Source organism: Oryzias latipes, chromosome 2 (assembly GCF_053564925.1).
Source record: "Oryzias latipes strain Hd-rR chromosome 2, Olatipes_Hd-rR_3.1".
NCBI classification, from domain to species: domain Eukaryota; kingdom Metazoa; phylum Chordata; class Actinopteri; order Beloniformes; family Adrianichthyidae; genus Oryzias; species Oryzias latipes.
Genome location: NC_136238.1, coordinates 34,459,174 through 34,476,918, shown reverse-complemented (window position 1 = coordinate 34,476,918; position 17,745 = coordinate 34,459,174). Strand labels below are relative to the sequence as shown.

The following is a 17,745-nucleotide window of genomic DNA, read 5'->3' as shown; positions in this document are numbered from 1 at the left end:
TATGCAGATCGCAAAACACGGTAAAAATCACAATAAATGCTAAACCTTAAATGTGTTAAAACAATCTGATGGCAGCTTGAAGCTTTTAACGAATCAAATAAATCCCTTTATGCAATTGACCAATCAGACTCAAATTCTAACTTCTACATGTATGACTGAACACATTTAATCATCTTTTCCATGACTCTGCCATGTTTCTCTGACAGCGTCTGGGATCTTTGTTAGTTTGAGTCCAAGTCTGTCTGTGACGTCACTTTTCTTCCACTTTGTCTCAGATGCAGAAACAATGTCTTTCAGCAGCGACTCTCAGAGGGAAAGTCTCTGTAGATCCAGAGAAAATGTTGCTGATGGTTCCACAGTGGGAGTCATCACGTGCTCAAAGCATCACTTTAGCACAGAACGCTGGGATGAATGATGCATTATGGGAAGTCTGGCTCAGCTTTAGTGATGTTTGAAAGAAGAATGTCCATCATTGATCCTTCCTCATCAAAAACCTTCATTTCTGATGCTCTGAGAAACATTTATTAAGATGTAAAGAACATTTGATTGATCAGCATAAAGAGTTTGATTGATTTATTCAGAGAAACTGACTGAACCGTAGTAGGAGAGTCTCTCTGTGTCTCTGAGTCTGAAACCAGGAGTCCATGGTTCCTCCTTCAGTTCAGAACCACAGATGCTGCAGTGATTTATGCGTCCAGCTCAGCGCCTCATTCCAGACTTCTTGATGATCTTCTTCAGCGTTTCAGGAGGTTTTTCTGAGTCAGCTGTTGTCATTTCTCCATGCAGACACAAACTTTTGTCAAAGATTCAGGAACAGCTGGAAGCAGCTGCTGGAAGCTGACAGACCGGAATGTTTTTCATCTCCAACCTCCTTCCTTAGAAATGAACACAGAATCTCCATCAGTTTCTGTGAAACCAGGAAGATGACTGTCTAACTGTAAACTCAGATGATGTATACACTGTAGAATGACCATATTTGAAGATATTGTCATTTTGAAATCTATAGAAATACAAGTTTGATTCAAACAGAACAGCAACACAATGACAGTAACCTTTACATGGAGCTCACCGGTGACTGGTGCTATTTTTAGAACAGGCCTGCAGGCCACTTATGTGGCCCTTGGGGGCCACATAAGTGGCCCCAGACTCCATGTTGGTGACCCCTGGTTTAGACTACCAGCAGAACCATCAGCAGTTCCTCTTCAGGGCCACATTCAGACATTTTGGGCCCCATGGATCCTCATGTTTTTCAAGGCCCCTCTACAGTTTAGAGATGTCAGGAAATGCTTTCAGAGGAGAACTTAATACTTTTTCAGCTGTTTTTGAAAATGAATTTTACTATTTAGGATTCAAGATGAAGGAACACAATTTAATCTGACATTTTTGAAATGGAAGCTTTCAATCTATGTGATTGTAAACATGTAGCCCTGAATAATTCCTGATGATCAATGACATTTCAATCCCTCGTCTGTTTGAACTTCATTTTTAATCTATGTCAGAACTTCTTCTTTTCTTCCTGCAGCTGCTTGTTCTCTGCTCACATCAAAGCTCCCAGCAGCTTCTGACTCTTCATTCAGAGCTGAAGTCATGGATCAGGGATCAATGTCCAACATTTGCTGCTGACTCTTCCTCATCTCTTCCTTCTTCTTTCTGCTTTGATCTGTTGGAGCTGAAAGTCTCTGCTTGAAGGGCTGCAGCAGAGAAGGACTGGAAGATCATCTCCTGAAAACTGGGAGGAAGACTTTCCAGCATCCTGCTGCTGAAATTCTCCCATGATTCAGTGCTGTTTGGAGAAGAGCTGAGCAGAAAGAGGAAGTGGACTTTTTCTGCTGTTGCTGCAGAAACATCAGTTGGTTTGGATGCAGCCACAGGCTGATGTTTGACTTTCACACATCTGGACTTCTTTCCTGAAGCAGCTGCATGTTGTCCTGAATGTTCCTGAATGTTCTTCTTCTCTGCTTCTGCTGGACTCTTCTGATCTGCTGCTGTTGCTTCACATCTTTGGACTTTTTCTAAACTTTCTGATCTTCTTCAGCTCTGAACTCTTTAGAAGAAGTGAAGGATGAAAAACATGAACTTTGTCTTTAAACTCAACTCTTTGTTCTGGATTCAGGTTGAAGAACTGCAGGTTGTCAAAGATCAGCTGTGCTGCTCTGGTCTCAGCTCTGAAGTCCAACCCATCCCACCTGATAGAACTGGGCTTAAGTGGGAACAGACTTCAGTCTTCAGATGTCCAGCAGCTCCAGGATCTGGTTGAGAGTCCAAACTCCAAACTGCAGACTCTGAGGTCAGTAGAGGGTTGGAGTCAGTCCAGCTGCTTCCAGATGTTTGGTCCTAAAGTTAGTCTGAGAGCAAAGATGCAGAGTTTCCTGTGAAGCTGCAGCTTCTCAGTGAAGTTCTGAGGAGAATGATGACAGGCTTCAGGACAACAGTCAGCCAATCAGAGCAGCAGAAGCTCCAACAGGTGAAGATGACAGGAAGCTGCTGCTCTGAACAGGACTGAGGCTCCTGCTGCTCTTTCTGCTGCTGTGCTGCATCACTGACTGACAGACCAGGATCAGGAGACACTCCTTCATCTCTGTCTCTACACTTTCTCTCTGCAGGTGGACAGGGGTGGGCTGGTGAGTCTGATGTTCCTCCTGGAGGAGCAGCAGCAGCAGCTGGTCTGCAGAGATGTTGTGACTGGACGGTGTTCCTGGGAGGTGGAGAGCAGAGTGATGGAGGAATCAGAGGAAGTGGAGATGAGTGTCAGAGCTGCAGCAGGAACTGATCTGAGATCAGCTCCACTGTCTCTCTCAGCATCAAGTGGACAGTTATTGTGCTGCTGCTCCCCCGGTGGACTGATGGAGAACTGCACTTCCTCTTCTCATTCTAACTTGGAGTGTTGATCTGAAACATGGGTTGGATTCAGATGTTCAGCAGCTCCAGGATCTGGAGAAAAACAGACCTGCAGACAAACATATTCTTTTCTAGGTCATCACTTTCTTCTTTGATCTACATTTGATGGACAGATGTGAGTTTGGGATGGACCAATCAAGGATTGAGGGAATCATTGATCAGACAGAACATTTCTGGATGACATAGATCTATGTGTGGGTCAGGGGAAAACACAGTCAGGTGTTGGATCCTGGTTCTGTCTCTGGAACAGGGACAGAACCAGAACTCTGGATCACAAGATTCTGGTTCCAAATGTTTCTCACTTGATTTCTGTTCTCCAGAAACTCTGATTGACAAACAAACACAGAGTTTCATTCAGAAACCACCAACATGGTCATGTGACCAGAATGTTCATAGTGGAGACACGGACAAACGCTGTGGTCACATGACTCACTGGTTTGGATTCAAGTCCTTTGAAGTCAGTTTTTGGAGCAGAAATCCCGTCTGATCTCAGTTAGTGAACAAAAGTCTCTCAGTTGAATCATTTTTCTATCATCTCTGTTCTGTTGATGATCAAATATTGACTCATGCAGTTTGAAAGACTCAGAGTTTTGCTTTGATTGATGTTTTCCACAGTTTTCTGACTGAACTTCCGTTTTCTTTGGTGTTTTGTGGCTAAAACTCTGTTCTTTTTCATGCTGACAGCATTTTTAGCTGCAGTTTTAAAGAAGTTTCATCTGAATCCAGTTCAATCTCCTCATTTTCTAGAATGTCTAAACTAGTAGAAACTTTCTGAGCATAAAGCCTGTTTTCTCCAGAGGACATGAATGAACAGAGTGGATCTTAGTGAGGAATGACAGCCTCTGGATGCAGAGAATCACTTTGATGCAGCTGCTGCAACAACACCAACTGCATTGAAGCTGGAGGGAGAAGGGAGACACCTGCTGGCTGTTTGCAGAACTGCATCTTAGTGTCAAAATGCTTCAAACTGAAAGCTGTCTGTAAAATTCCTGCAGCCTGTTTGGATCTAATAAATGCTCTTTTGAATCAACTCTGTGTTTTCTATTGATTTCTGTCTTCATTCTATCTTTGACTCACAAACAGACTTGAATCTTTAGCCTTCCCCCTCATCCTGTTCCAGCTGTTCTAATCTTCATGTGTTTGGTTCCTTCTCAGTAGAAATGGGTTGGAAAAGAGCTTTGGAATGTTCAGGTAGTGCTGATGTCTTTCTAGATGGGGGTGGGCAGAACAGATGAGAGCTCCTCCCTCCTGATTCAGAGGGGAACAGTGGGCAGCAGCTGAAAGGAGGGAGTGGAAATGGGAAATGTTCTCTGCAGGTTTCTCCTTTCCAAGAACAGAGGGACACGACTCCATGAACAGCAGAAGCTAAAAAACAGCTGATTGTGACTGAGGCAGAGTCACCTGTCAAACTTTGAACCTACTCAGCTGTGCTACAAATAACAACAAACATCCAAACCACAACGGTAAACAATCAAGACCAACACAACTGTCAACATCCAGAATCCAGCAAATATCCAAAACAGAACATTATTACCCACAATGCACCTGCACAGGTCCTGCAGCAGACAGGGGCTGTGTCCGAATTACCGCCCTAACCCCTAACTACTAAAACCCTATATAGTGCGGCACTATATAGTTCTCTATATAGTTCTCTGAATTTTCAAAGCAATTCGGACACCCGTGCTCACTAGTTTTCTCTTTCGGGTGTTTTCGAATGGCGCTTGGCACGAAAACAAAGTGGCGCATTACCGCCACTACCTGGTCTGGAGGGGAACTTCTTCTATTTAACGCCGAGAATGACACCCATTTGTCAAAGTAAAAATATAATAAATATGACCATTTTATGAAGACTATTTATGAATCTGCTGTGTTCTGATCATGGAAAACGTGGCTGATTTATAAATAATAAAATTACAAACAAATTGGTGTAGATTTTATGTATTAGTTGATAAATAAACCCTCAAGTCATTAGTCCATGGCAATCTTTATTTTTGTGCCGCTGAACGATTTACGGGCTCTTGCGAGGAAGCATTTTTTTCTGTAGTTTTCTCTTTTACCTTACTGAAAATAGCTTTATATATGAATCTGTCCGTGTTCCTGGCAATAATTCAACCGTTTTTCGTGAGATCAAACCAAAAACGAGCAGATATGCAGCATCACAGGACAGCAAGGAGAAGCAGACGTCTCAGAAGATTTCCTCTGGATGCCCCTGACCAGACATGAACAACTTGTGAGTTAAACTTAAAGTTTTTTTATTAGTTCAATTTAAGCATTTGTTACTAATTGTGCTCAAGGTTACACAGTCAGCTGGGTAAGACTTTTTAACATTATTTTTCAACACTGGACTATGAGTTGTATAGTCTAACTACATGAAACACTTGTGAGATCAAAGTTTAGTATTTTTTATTCAGAGTTAATCCATATCACTTGTTTTAAACAAAAATACTTTAATTTTTAAATATTTATATAAAAATCCAAAAACCCAGCCAAAAAAAAACACGAGATTTTCCAGCATTTATAAATACGTCATAAACTAAAATGTAAGACATCAGAATAAAATGAAACATTCAAAAAAATCAGATTTAATTTTCTCAATGAAATAATTATTTTTCTATTTTACAGGGTTTTCCACATCTCTACTGCTTTGCCAACATAAAGGTGTCTGTCGTGGCCCTTCACGCTGACGCTCAGTCCGACACAAAACCAGACCGGCAGACCCGCAGATCGGTTGACCCGCAGGACCATTGAGCATCTGGTAGAGCAGCTTCGGGTTCCTCACACTCTGGGGGGGGGGGGCACAGGAGACTGAGGTCCTGGTGTTTCTTTTCTGGCTGGCGTGTGGCACATCTTACGGCGTGGTAACCAGAGCCTTTGACATGACACGGTCCACTGTGAGCTATGTTGTCCACATGACGGCAGACCGCATCCTCCAGCTGATGAGCAGGGTCACCCAGCATCCAGTGGGAATGAACTACCATAAGTCACCTCAGGTTTTTTAGCAGCTTGCTGGGTCTTCCACCTTCCAAAAGGTTGTGGGGAGCATTGATGGCTGCCACTGAAGAATAAAGGCCCTAAAAGAAAATGCAGCTTGTTATTTTAACAGGAAGCTTTTTTATTCCATTCAACTGCAGGCTGTATGTGATTCTAATGTCAAATAATGTCTAATGCCCAATTTATGTAAATCAAACATTACCCACCTGAAGGATCCTTTTGGGTGATGGTGGGTATCCCTGCATTCTTCATCCCATCACGCTGCTGACACCCAACAGGGAACCCATGAGGAATGCGGTTCAGGCCCGTTACAACCAGCACCACGCCAAGGCACGCTCTGTGGTGGAGAGAGAGCATTTGGCAAATGAGGAGGAGAGAAATATTTCTGGGGGCACTGGAAGTAAAACCAACCTTTGCAATGAAAATCATTGCCTGCAGTTCAGTTCTGCACAATCTGTGCATCAGCGAAGGGGACTGCTTGGAGCCACAGATGTTGAGCCACACCAGGAACCAGTAGGACGGGTAAAGTGGCGTCCGTCTGCGAGGACAAATCTCTGCTTTCCTTTCAGCTCCAACTGTGACACACATGACTCTAGAAGACCAGGATTATTGTTACGATGTATAACAATAAATGTTAACATATAAAACGAAAATGTAAATATGTACATTTGATATTTATATGAAAATTCTTTTGAGATTGTTAAAAATGGCTCAGATTTAAATAATACATGTAAATAATTCATTTTTGTTAATGAATTTATTAAACAAATTGCAAAAACGACGACGACGTTACATTTTGTGAACAATATTTTAAACTCAGGTAAGCTTAACAGACTCTCCTGTCACTCTTTGTCCCTTCTTGCTCTTTCCTCCTCTCCTCTTTCAACAACAACCTTTACCCCAACATGACAACGATTACAGTTTAATGATAAATAAATACAAATCTGATCAAGTGCTCTTACTCCCATCCGGCACGAGCTTGCCTGATAACAAACAGGCTATCTTTCTCCATCCACAGATGGATCAGATTTTCCTCATCCTCGTCAGTCCCTACATATATAAACACATTTTAAAAATGTGTTAATAACTTATGACTACGGTTAGTATGGAAGCGATTATGTAGCATAAATAAAAAGCAAAGTCAAAACCAGAAATGCTTTTTCATTTTTAAAATGAAAAAGCATTTTTTGACTCAAAAATATAATGAAAAAGCAAACCACCAAAATGCTTTTTCATTTCCTTCCTCAACACAGCTTATTCTGTCACTTAATTAAAATTAAAATGAAAATGGTATTTGACATTTCATTTTCAAGACGTTCCATGGTAAATGTGTAGCATAATTCATTTAGAAATGTCTAATTTGACCATTAAAATGGAATAATAGAAATGCTTTTAATTTTCAAAATGAAGCTGCATTTTTTGACTCAAAATTAAAAAGAAAAAGCAATATTTCAAAATGCTTTTTCATTTTATACTTAAAACCGCTTATTCTGTGTCATAATTATAACGAAAATGCAAAGAGGGGATTGCATTTGCATTTTAACATCCACCCCGCGCAAGTTGTCATAATATTCAATTCGAAAAAGCATTAGCAGAGGGGAGGCGGGGCGATGACGTCACTGCTTTCTCCGCGTGTCCGGCTGCTGACTGACGCAGAGCTGAGTCTGAACGGCTGCAGATTCTGCAGAACATCAAGGTTTTCTGCAGCTGGATGGAAGGAGTGCTGCCCCCTGGTGGACAGGAACTCAGCAGTGCAGCTTCAGGATGGAGTGGCTTCCAACAGATCAGGGGCCTCATTTATAAAGGTTGCGTACGCACAAAAGAAGGCGTACGCCACTCTCTACGCAATAGTTGAGATTTATAAAAAGCAAACTTGACGGGAAAATGTGCGGTCCTTCACGCAAGCTCCGACCCATGCGTACGCACAAAAACGGGTGAAATGAGAAACGGCGACACCGTCGGCAGATGGAAGAAACACGTGAAAGTGACAGTGTGTGCCAAATCGTGCTGGCATGTGCTGTGCTACACAATGTGGCACAGCTTCAAAACGTGCCTCTACCCCCTGGCGCTGATTGCTGTGTTGGCCCCGACCCTGAACCCCATCCCCACACATTTGAGCCAGCGTGTGGAAGTGATGCGTCGCTTGTAAAGAAAAAGAGGCGTGGAAAATATTATTTATTTAAGAATTCCCTCGTCGTGCAGTTTATTTCAGTCAGGGCGGTCTTGATTTCGCCCAACTCCTTGGCCACCTCTCTGATTGAACTACTGACTTCCCTCTGCATTTCAAGGACTGCATCGGTGAGGAAACGTCCACTGCTGGAGGGTTGAGAGCCGCGTGCCGTGGAGACGCTGGGGCCAGACGGCTGCTCAGCTGCAGCATCGTAACCACTGGCCCCGCTGGAACACCCAGCAACTAAAATAAAATTTTTCTATATTAATAATCTGTAATTGTGTAGCCTGCATACATGTGACTTGACTGCATTAATTTTAATTATTTCTCTTACCTGTGTCACCCTGACCCTGGCGCGTCGGCGTCCCCTACGTCTCAGTCAGGTGACTGAGGCGGAGGAGGACGCCGATAAGGGGGACTTAATAGGGATTCCCCAATAATAGCGGCCAGTTTCTCATCAAGAGGGGTCAGCTCCGGTCCCCCCCCCCCCCCCCCCCCCACGTGGCGGACACACTCTGCCGATGCAGCGCTAGACGTTTTTTTGCCTCGACTTAGATGTCCGATCATTTCTTTCATTTCTTTTTTATTTCGGCCACGGTCTGAGGTTGTGAGGCTACAGCATTAAGGCCTGTTCACACCGGGACGAATTTCGTCGGCGAAAATCGCCGACGTTTAACGCCTCGTGACTAAACAAAGGGCACCAACGAGAGTGTGCACACCGACGCGAAAAAACGCCAGGCGTTAAAGCGTCAAAAAAAAAAAAACGCCTCGGGTTCGTTTTTTTTTTTCGACGCGTCGCGTCGAAATCTACTCGACCAATGAGAATGGCGCTTTTGCTCACGTGTCTGGAGCTTCTGAAGTTACAGTAAAACACAACTTGGGGGCGCTCAAACACAAAACTGCCTTGCTGAGCACACATACCAGCGAAGAAGATAGACGCCAAGTAGCGTCTACACTGCCGCGAAGCAATAATGACGGACATTCTAAAACATCCCCGAACCAAGCACCAGTTGGAGCTACTGGTGCTTGAAATATTCACGTTTTCTTTGTTTGATTCTGACAAGCGTGTAAATACTTGCTCTCTTCTTCTGAGTGAAAAGCGACTTTAAGAAGCATAAAGTTGCGCAGCGCCACCTTGTGTACAGGAGTATTTCTGTTTTACATTAAGCGCCATCTAATGTCAGGGAATGAAATTGCATGTTCACTCCACTCATCGTCAGCGAAAATCGCCTGGGTGTGAACACAAAAAACGTGGCGAAAAACGCTGGCGAATAACGCCTGGCGAATATTCGTCCCGGTGTGTACGGGCCTTTAACGGCGTCTGCCACCGTTTGCCACTCACGTGCCTTTTCGGCATTAGTAATGCCCACACTGTGCCCTCCAAACAACATTATTCTCCTCTTTTCCACCTCGCCAACGATAACTTCTACTTCACATTGAGTGAAGTTACGTTTTTTTGATTTCCTCTCTGTGTTTGCCAAGATTTAGCAATCCATGAATATTCATTTGTGGGCGTTTCACGGACTATTTATGGGCAACTATAGGCGTGTCATGTAGCCGCAAAAGCTGCGCTGCATTTAGAAACGGTTGTGATTTATAAAGGGAAAGATGCGTAGGATGTGCGTGCGCACGGTTTTATAAATCCGAATATTTCTGTGCGTACGCACGTCCTATGTTTCATCCGTACGCCACTTCTGACGCAAATCCTACGCAAAGTTTTATAAATGAGGCCCCAGATCAATGTTCTGCTCTCTGCTAAAGAGGCAGAACGTCTCCTTCTAAGAAGAATCCAGAGTTCCTGATCACAAACATCAACTGAAGCCCAAATCAGAGCTGATCAGACTGCATGGAGCCCAAGCTCCAGAAAAGAGGAAGAGAGAAGAAGAAGTCGTCCACATGAAGCTTCACCTTAGAGGAAAAGAGGAGCTGCTGAACTAAAGTACTCGAGTACTGAGGAAGACTTTCAACCTCTGATGGATTCTGTAGAACATTTGGAACTAGAATGTAGAAAGTGCTTCAGTTCCATCAGCTGTCAGTCTGCAGCAGCTTCATCTGCTGCCTCCATCCTCTCTCTGTGAGTCTCTGCAGAGTTTTTCTGCAGCTGCTGGTTTTTCTGCAGCAGCAGCAGCATCAGAGCCAGAGAGCCAAAGAAAGTGGAAAGTCTGAGAAGGAAGCAGCTCTGAAGCTCTGCAGCTGACGGTGCAGCTTCAGGACTCATGAGGAGGAGCACATGCACGGCTCTGATGCTGCTGAACGTCTGACTGAGATGATCCACATTCAGAAGAGAGTTTCAGAGTGAAAGACGTGTGGAAGAAGAGAATCCTGAAGGTTTCTGTGCAGACATGAACTCAGTCAGAGAGCGTCTGAATGTTGGAGGATCCAGAAGAAACCAGGAGCTCATGAAGGTGGTTCTGTTGGAGCAGAGAGCAGAACTCAGTTTCAGGAACAATGCAGGCTCATGTTCTGGACTGAAGAGTTCTCCTGAAATGTTCTGTTCAGACTTCTTCAGGATCACATCTGTGTGTGAATGTGGAGGTTTGTCTGAACCAAGCTGCAGCTCACTTTGAAGCTCCTTCAGCCTCACACAGCAACAATGACAAAGACTGAAGCTGCTGTGCTGCCCTCTAGTGGCAAACATGGCATCTGCAGCACACATTTCTGCATTTCTCAACATTTTTGAAGCTCATCCAGAGAATGCCAAAAGTGTGCAAAGCAGTAATCAAAGCAAAAGGTGGCTACTATGAAGAACCTACAATATGACATATTCTCAGTTGTTTCACACTTTTTTGTTATGTATAGAATTCCACATGTGTTCATTCATAGTTTTGATGCCTTCAGTGTGAATCTACAATTTTCATAGTCATGAAAATAAAGAAAACTCTTTGAATGAGAAGGTGTGTCCAAACTTTTGGTCTGTACTGTAAATAAAAATGTTAAGTGTTTTTTTGTCTTAACCTGAAAAAAATCTGTGATTTATTTAAATCTTTCCCAGTTTTTTTATTGAAAAATCTTTGAAAAACACACAGAAACAAGAAACAGCATTAAAATATTTGCAGATTGTCGGTGAAAAATGTTTGCATTCCAAAGATCTTTAATTTTTTTGACGTTTCTTATATTATGTTACATCTCAGTTATATACTTCATAAATTTGTTAATCTAATTGTAATTAAATAAAGTAAAATTCTCTATTGTTTTTTCACTCTAATAAAAATTTCAAAATAATTGCTTGTCTTTGTTATTAACTATACAGTTTAATGTTTATTTATAGTCGTGATTATTCTCTTCAGAAAAAGTTTTTTAGGATCTTTTTGCTTGAAATTTTTTGTTTTAATTTTTGTTTCTTTGTTTACTTAATAAATTTCTTTATTCATTACTGTAGTTTAGAAATACAATAAATTAATGTGATCAGGTTTATTTAGTCTCTGATGCGTTTTGTTGTCAAATCTGAAGACTGGAATGAGACACAGTGTGATGACGTCAAAACAGCTCTCAAAAAGTTTCCTCGATACATTTTTTTTATTTTGATTTTCTTTTCTTTATTATATCCAGAATTAAAACTGTTTAAAAAATATTAAAAGCTTTTTGAATCGTATTGAGGTTCAGTTAAGCAGTTTATACGTTTTTTTTAATAAAGATCTGTACGTGACCCGGAAGTAAACAGCACGAGGCGCTAGCAGCTTTAGCTTGTTAGCAGGCTAGCAGCGTTAGCTTGTGTTGAGAGGACGGTGGTGTTTTGTTGGGACATTTGTGAGGTTTTTGGACAGAAAGGACGATACGTGGTTCGTGTGGGAACTCTCAGCATTTTCCAAAGTGTCGTAAATGAGTGAAGAAGTGTTGATCGGAAAGACAACGTGGATTGCTGTGATTGTGAGACTAGCAGATGATGATCGATCGGAGCTGCAGTAAAGAGGACGGTGGTGTTTGTGGGAGTTGGAGCTGAAGATCGGAGCAGGAACCATGTCTTCAGAACCTCAGGAAGGTTCTGTCAGAGAACAACTTTCTGCTGCTGAAGGAACCATCGTCCAGAACGAGGAGGAGCTCTGTCGTCAGCGCAGACTGCTGGATAGCAGCTGGAACCCGCAGCTTCAGCTACACATTGCAGGTTTGTTCACTGCTGCATCCACCTGCAGACACATAGATCCACGAACGTCTTGTTTTTTTTTTTCGTCTTTGCTGCATCTGGATCCAAACTGTGCAGCTGGAGCTCCAATGTTGCTGCCGTTTTAGTTTCACCGCTAACGTTAGCTTGGAGATGTTTTTTTTTTTACTTTATTGACTGTAAAAATTCAATACAAAACAATGTTTAACAGTAAACAGCCACAACAATGGAACAAGCCAAGGGGGTTATTACATTTCACGCATATATATTGAAACTGACACACAGATCAAATGTTTTGATTTATTTCTTATCATCAGAGTTACTTATTGTTTTTATGTACTGTTTGAACTCATTGATAAAGATTGAGAAATGAGTGGTATGATTCGTAACTTTTGATTTATGAATGTGCCATTTGCATAAAATCAAGAAAAGGTTAATGATGTACAACTGTTCTTTTTTAGGAGATGGACAGTGGGTGATGCCAAACATAACATTTTCTAAGTACAGGCGGAAGTCAGGGTCAATATGGGCCTGGAGATGATATTTAAAGCCATCACGTTGCACAAAACTTTCTACGTTTTTTTATTCATTTTTTGCTTTTAAAAAAAATATTGTTGTGCTTGCTTAAACATTATTTTGGAATGGGGGTTCAGGGCTCCAGACTAACTTTTTTCACTAGGAGCACAGTGGCCCCTAACTGAAAATTTTAGGGGCACAACCAGAAAATTTCGGGGCGCATACCGTAAATCAACATGCTAACCAAATCTACTAATTTCCACTGTATTACTAATAAATACTTTAATAATAGATGCAGAAATTACAATGTGCTGTTTCAAATTTAGTGTCACATTTTATTCTGCACTTTTGAAGATGCAACAAGAAGTTAAACTGACAGCACCATCGCTGTCATGACAGTACAAATAGTAAAGAAAACGGATGGAAATTTATCTTTGCGACACCAAATAGGTGCAGCCAAGATGCACAATAAGCGTGTTTGAGATCACCCAGGTGAACTCAACGCGACTTTTGCAATACTGATATTGCACAGCTTGAAATCGGGATAAATTTGCGATTTATTGTGCAGGCCTTATGGCAGAAATGTGTCCCTAAACTGAAACCTAAAAAATGGAAAAGCAAAGGAAGGGAGAAAGCAAGATGACACGCAGCACATGTGAAAACATTTTTTGAAAGCAAAAACAAAATTTGAAAAACAAAGTTTTTGAAAGGAAATTTAAAATAAGGCAAAACATTTGTTTTTTGATGGTATGATGGTGACACTTCCATCCTTTTTCCATCTTTGGATCACTTTTTTGTAGTATTTTGACTGATGTGTAAATCTTTGCTGATCTTCTTTTAGCCCTCCCCTTTTTGTGCAAAGAAAGGTTTTCCTTTCTCAGATTTTGTGACATTTCTTTTCTATGGGGAGCCATTGCCAATAGAGCTGACTCATCGCCCCTAAGAAAAACCAGGAATACGCAGACCTTAAAAAGACTCTTGATGATATCCAAGACGCATTGTATCCCTTTATGGAACAAGTGAATGTTAAGCTAACTCCGCTCTTAGTGCTGATGGAAGAATTCCTGAGGCTCCGCGCTAAAAACGAGCAACGAGAAAACCGGGTCGACATTCTGGAGAGAACTACAAGCTTTGTTTTGAACTGAGAAGAACAGCTGTTAATCAGCAGAAGAAGAAGAAATACCAGCCTTGGTCTTTCGACAAATATGGATCCTTTTTCCTTTTTATTTTACTTCATAGCATTACTTTATCATAAAAAAGTTAAAAAAAAAAGAAGAAGAAAAAAAGATAAATAAAAATACAAAAAATAATAAAACAAACGATTAATCAATTATTGAAAATTGATTGACTTTTAATGATATTATTTCACTTGCTCCAAAAAATTGATGAGCTGATTCATGATTTATTTCATAATTTAACATAATTTTGTACATATTATTAACTTTTGATACTTGACTAAATTTTGCTATGAAAATTTCTGAAACAGTGTTATGTCTAGTTTACTGATATAGTATTATTTTTTAATCATATCAATGACTTTTATAAGTAACATAATCTGCATATATTTTGGATGCTTCATTGCAATGTTGATTTCTAAAAGTTATTTTTTACAAAATAATTTAAGTAATTCATATTTGTCATGTGCTTTATTGATACTTTAAGACTCTTAATTCTGTCTGATAAAAGCTAGGAACCGGATATTGATAAATCATGTAACAAAATCGTTACAGTATAATGGGTGGGATTATATAAGTTCGCTTCCTTCCACTCCCTTTCAAGCAATATTGAATTTTATGTCTAATTATTCTAAGTTTGATTAGTTATTGTGTGAATGTATGACTGATGATTGTATTGTTTTTGTGTATTATTCCTATTCAGGGCTCCAGACTAACTATTTTCACTAGGAGCACAGTGGCCCCTACCTGAAAGTTTTAGGGGCACAACCAGAAAATGTAGGGGTGCATACCGTAAATTAACATGCTAACCAAATCTACTCATTTCCACTGTAAACTAATAAATACTTTAATAATAGATGCAGAAATTACAATGTGCTGTTTCAAATTCAGTGTCACATTTTATTCTGCACTTTTGAGGATGCCACAACAAGGTAAACTGACAGAAGAAGGTAAACTGTAAAAGAACGGGAGATGTTCACTGAAGATCAGAACAATCAATACAGATACCTGAGATCAGAGAGATGCTTAAAAACTGATGGAAATAAAATAAGCGTGTTCGAGATCACCTAGGTGGACTCAACGCTGCACAGATCACCTGGTGTGAGACATATATTTTTGTTTTTGCACCAAAATCACCTGTCAATCATCACAAAAATATCATGACAAAGGGGTGGGAGCAAGGCGCCAACCTACCGAACGCAGCTGGAAATTTAGTACTGAACTGACTGAAAGCTGCCCTGATGACTACAAAACAATGCATTATGGGACATGTGTCCTGATGGTTTTTGTAGTTAAGTGATAAATTGAAACAATCTAAAATACCAATTGATTAAAAAAGGCTACATCCATTACAAAACATTCAAATAAATATAAAATATATAATAACACATATCATACTAAGGGGGAGAGGAATATTAAAACTGAATTGAACTCCAATTTCCTGTTGTCCTTCAGTCTCTCTGCAGATTCGCCATCCCCCCCCCCCCCCCCCCCCCCCCCGGCCTGGCTCCCCAATGATCCAGGCGAGCCGCTGGTTCCTCTCAGACACATCTATCCTTGCATTTTCCCAACGTGTTTTAAGTGCGTCTCAGACTAAACCGTGTATTGCTCGCACGTGTTTAAAGTTCAAGCCCTGTTAGCTGTCATGCATGTAGGTGTGTGACATTTATTCTCCTCAACTGACCCCAGCGGGAGCGGTGTGCTGCCGTAACAGCCGTGCATAAACAGTTTGGTTGGGGGTGATGCGACGCCGCGCGCTTAACCGTAACCCCCCTTAAACCTAAACCCTCCTCCGGGTCTGTGCGGCCCAGAGAAAAGTTCAGCACTGACTGCATGCATTTAGAAAATTACGAGCGAATAGATACGTTCTAAAAAGGAAAGTAAGGAACTCCTTCATGTGGTCTGGGGAGGGGGCGGTCAGGTTTCTTGCTTTCAAGCCCGGTCATTGTCACGCCCCCAATAGTCATTTACTCCACTATGATTGGTTGGTTTCTCAGCTCCGCACAGGACAATGAAAAGGTTTCATTCATACAAACTGGCAGGACGCATTAAAATTAAACTTTCATTTCAAGGTGGGAGCCACAAATAGCCCGCGGGCCGCGAGTTTGAGACCCCTGCTGTACACTCTGGCACTGGTACACCAGCCGCTGGTCAGAAGAACGAATCAATAGTTCACTTGCTCATAGCTCAGACGCACATATCAGGTTGTGATGCTATTTGTCGCCGTTTCCTTCCAACAGATGTTTACGCGCGCTCGATTATCTCTAGACCCCTCCCCCTACACGCATTTTAGCCACTTACGCGAGTGTGTGCTCTCGTCTCATGAGTATGTGTGCGAGTTTGTGTGTGTGTTTGCGTGCGTGTGCACTCGCGTCTCATTGATTATTTCATTGATCATTGACTTGCCCCTTCCACATTTAATGTATAAAAAATACGTAGGGTGGGGGGAGGCCAATTTACTGGTGGCACATGTGGGACTGGATGTAAACTTCAGTCGCACACTCTCAAATTTTGGTCGCAAAATGTCTGGAGTCTGGAGCCCTGCTGTTTCATTGCTTGAAATAAACAATTTCAAATCAAATCAAAATAATTGCTGACAGCATGAAATGGGAAGGGCTGTTCTTTGTTAAGAAATGCCCTGTTAAATAAACCAATAGACACACCTATGGTTGAATGCATGGTAATTAGAATTTTGCAGGTATTTTGCAGGTATGATATGTTTTAGCGTATCGTTACACCCCTAATGTATTCAGGCTCCTCAAACATTTTCTCCAAAGATCAGAGAGTTTATTGGTGCTTCAAAAAACCCAAAAGTCCTGGAAACGTATAAAAGGCTCCTTGTTATGTTTGTGTTCCTGCAGTCCTCCCCCAGCATTGGATGACTGAAGAGGAAGATCTCTACAAGCAGCAGCAGAACTTTAGAGTGGAGAAGGAGGAACCAGAACCTCCACAGATTAAAGAGGAAAAGGAGGAACCAGAACCTCCACAGATTAAAGAGGAACCAAGGGAACTCTTCATCAGTCAGGATGAAGATCAGCTTGATCTGAAGCAGGAGACTGATACCTTGATGGAGATTCCTACTTATGAGGAAGATGAGAACAGTGAAGCAGATCCAAACAATCCGCAGAGCTTTAATGTAACTGATAGTCAGGATCAAGAAGGAAACCAACATGAAGAATCAACATCAACTACAGATGAAGAGACAGAATCAACATCAACTACAGATGAAGAGACAGACCCACAGAACAGAGATCAGAGGAAGAGAAGAGACAGAAGTCATGTCCATAGTGTGGACAGCGCTCACATGTCAGCAGGTTAGTGTGTAGGAAAAGGTTGGGAAATGAAAAGACACACAATAGTCTGCATGAATTTTCAAACCTTTTGCAAAAGGGGAGAGGTGGAGAAAACGACCCGTTAGGCTCTGTGGCTGTCCTCTCTCTCTGTCCTCAAGGCTAAAAGGCTTTTTTTTTTATTCAGTAAGGGAAGATGAAAACATACTAGATACGTCATGGTCATGGTGTGTTTTTGTCTAGTCTGCATTACAGGTGAGTCACTTTGTGATTTGTGTCTTGAAAGGTACGATACAAATAAAGTTTACCAACTTTATCAAACAACCCCCCCCCCCCCCCCCCCCCCATGATTCGCGGAAGCAGATTCGAGCAGTTGTAATTGTTGATTTAATCTTGTAACTCTAAATGATCACATGCAAATGTAATTCGTCAGTTGTGATTTTAATTGTCAAAACTTTACAACAGAGGATTTTTACACACAGATGCAAATTTTTGGTGCACAACTTATCACATTTTATTTTAAAAGTTTACAGATGAGTGTTTCTCACAAAAACGCATGCTGTGTTTATACAGTAAATGTTTCAGAATTTCCCAAGAAATGTTTCA

The 17,745-nt window shown here is 41.4% G+C and overlaps 1 protein-coding gene and 2 long non-coding RNA genes across 6 annotated transcripts in view; 2 read left to right on the top strand and 1 right to left on the bottom strand.

Annotated features, from left to right (window-relative positions):
- The window catches only part of LOC144988172 (uncharacterized), a 75,654-nt gene extending 71,726 nt beyond the window's left edge, over positions 1-3,928 (top strand). The window contains exons 3-4 of the long non-coding RNA XR_013652005.1: positions 2,114-2,287; positions 2,604-3,928. This is a non-coding gene — a long non-coding RNA (uncharacterized LOC144988172). The remainder of the gene's footprint in view (positions 1-2,113; positions 2,288-2,603) is intronic.
- A 1,397-nt stretch (positions 3,929-5,325) lies between these two features.
- LOC144988241 (uncharacterized) lies at positions 5,326-6,971 on the bottom strand. The gene is made up of 4 exons (XR_013652087.1): positions 6,852-6,971; positions 6,301-6,481; positions 6,096-6,226; positions 5,326-5,969 (listed from the first exon to the last, which is right to left on the bottom strand). It is a non-coding gene; the product is annotated as an uncharacterized LOC144988241 (long non-coding RNA).
- Positions 6,972-11,705: 4,734 nt separating this feature from the next.
- Positions 11,706-17,745, top strand: part of LOC144986813 (uncharacterized) — a 57,839-nt gene continuing 51,799 nt past the window's right edge. The window contains exons 1-2 of one of the 4 annotated variants that reach the window (XM_078935031.1): positions 11,708-12,161; positions 16,711-17,163. In XM_078935031.1, the coding sequence (XP_078791157.1) occupies positions 12,017-12,161; positions 16,711-17,163 (598 nt within the window). In that variant the 5' untranslated portion in view covers positions 11,708-12,016. Of the gene's footprint in view, positions 12,162-16,710; positions 17,164-17,745 lie in introns of all 4 variants that reach the window. The other 3 variants (XM_078935036.1, XM_078935032.1, XM_078935025.1) reach the window with 3 other exon arrangements.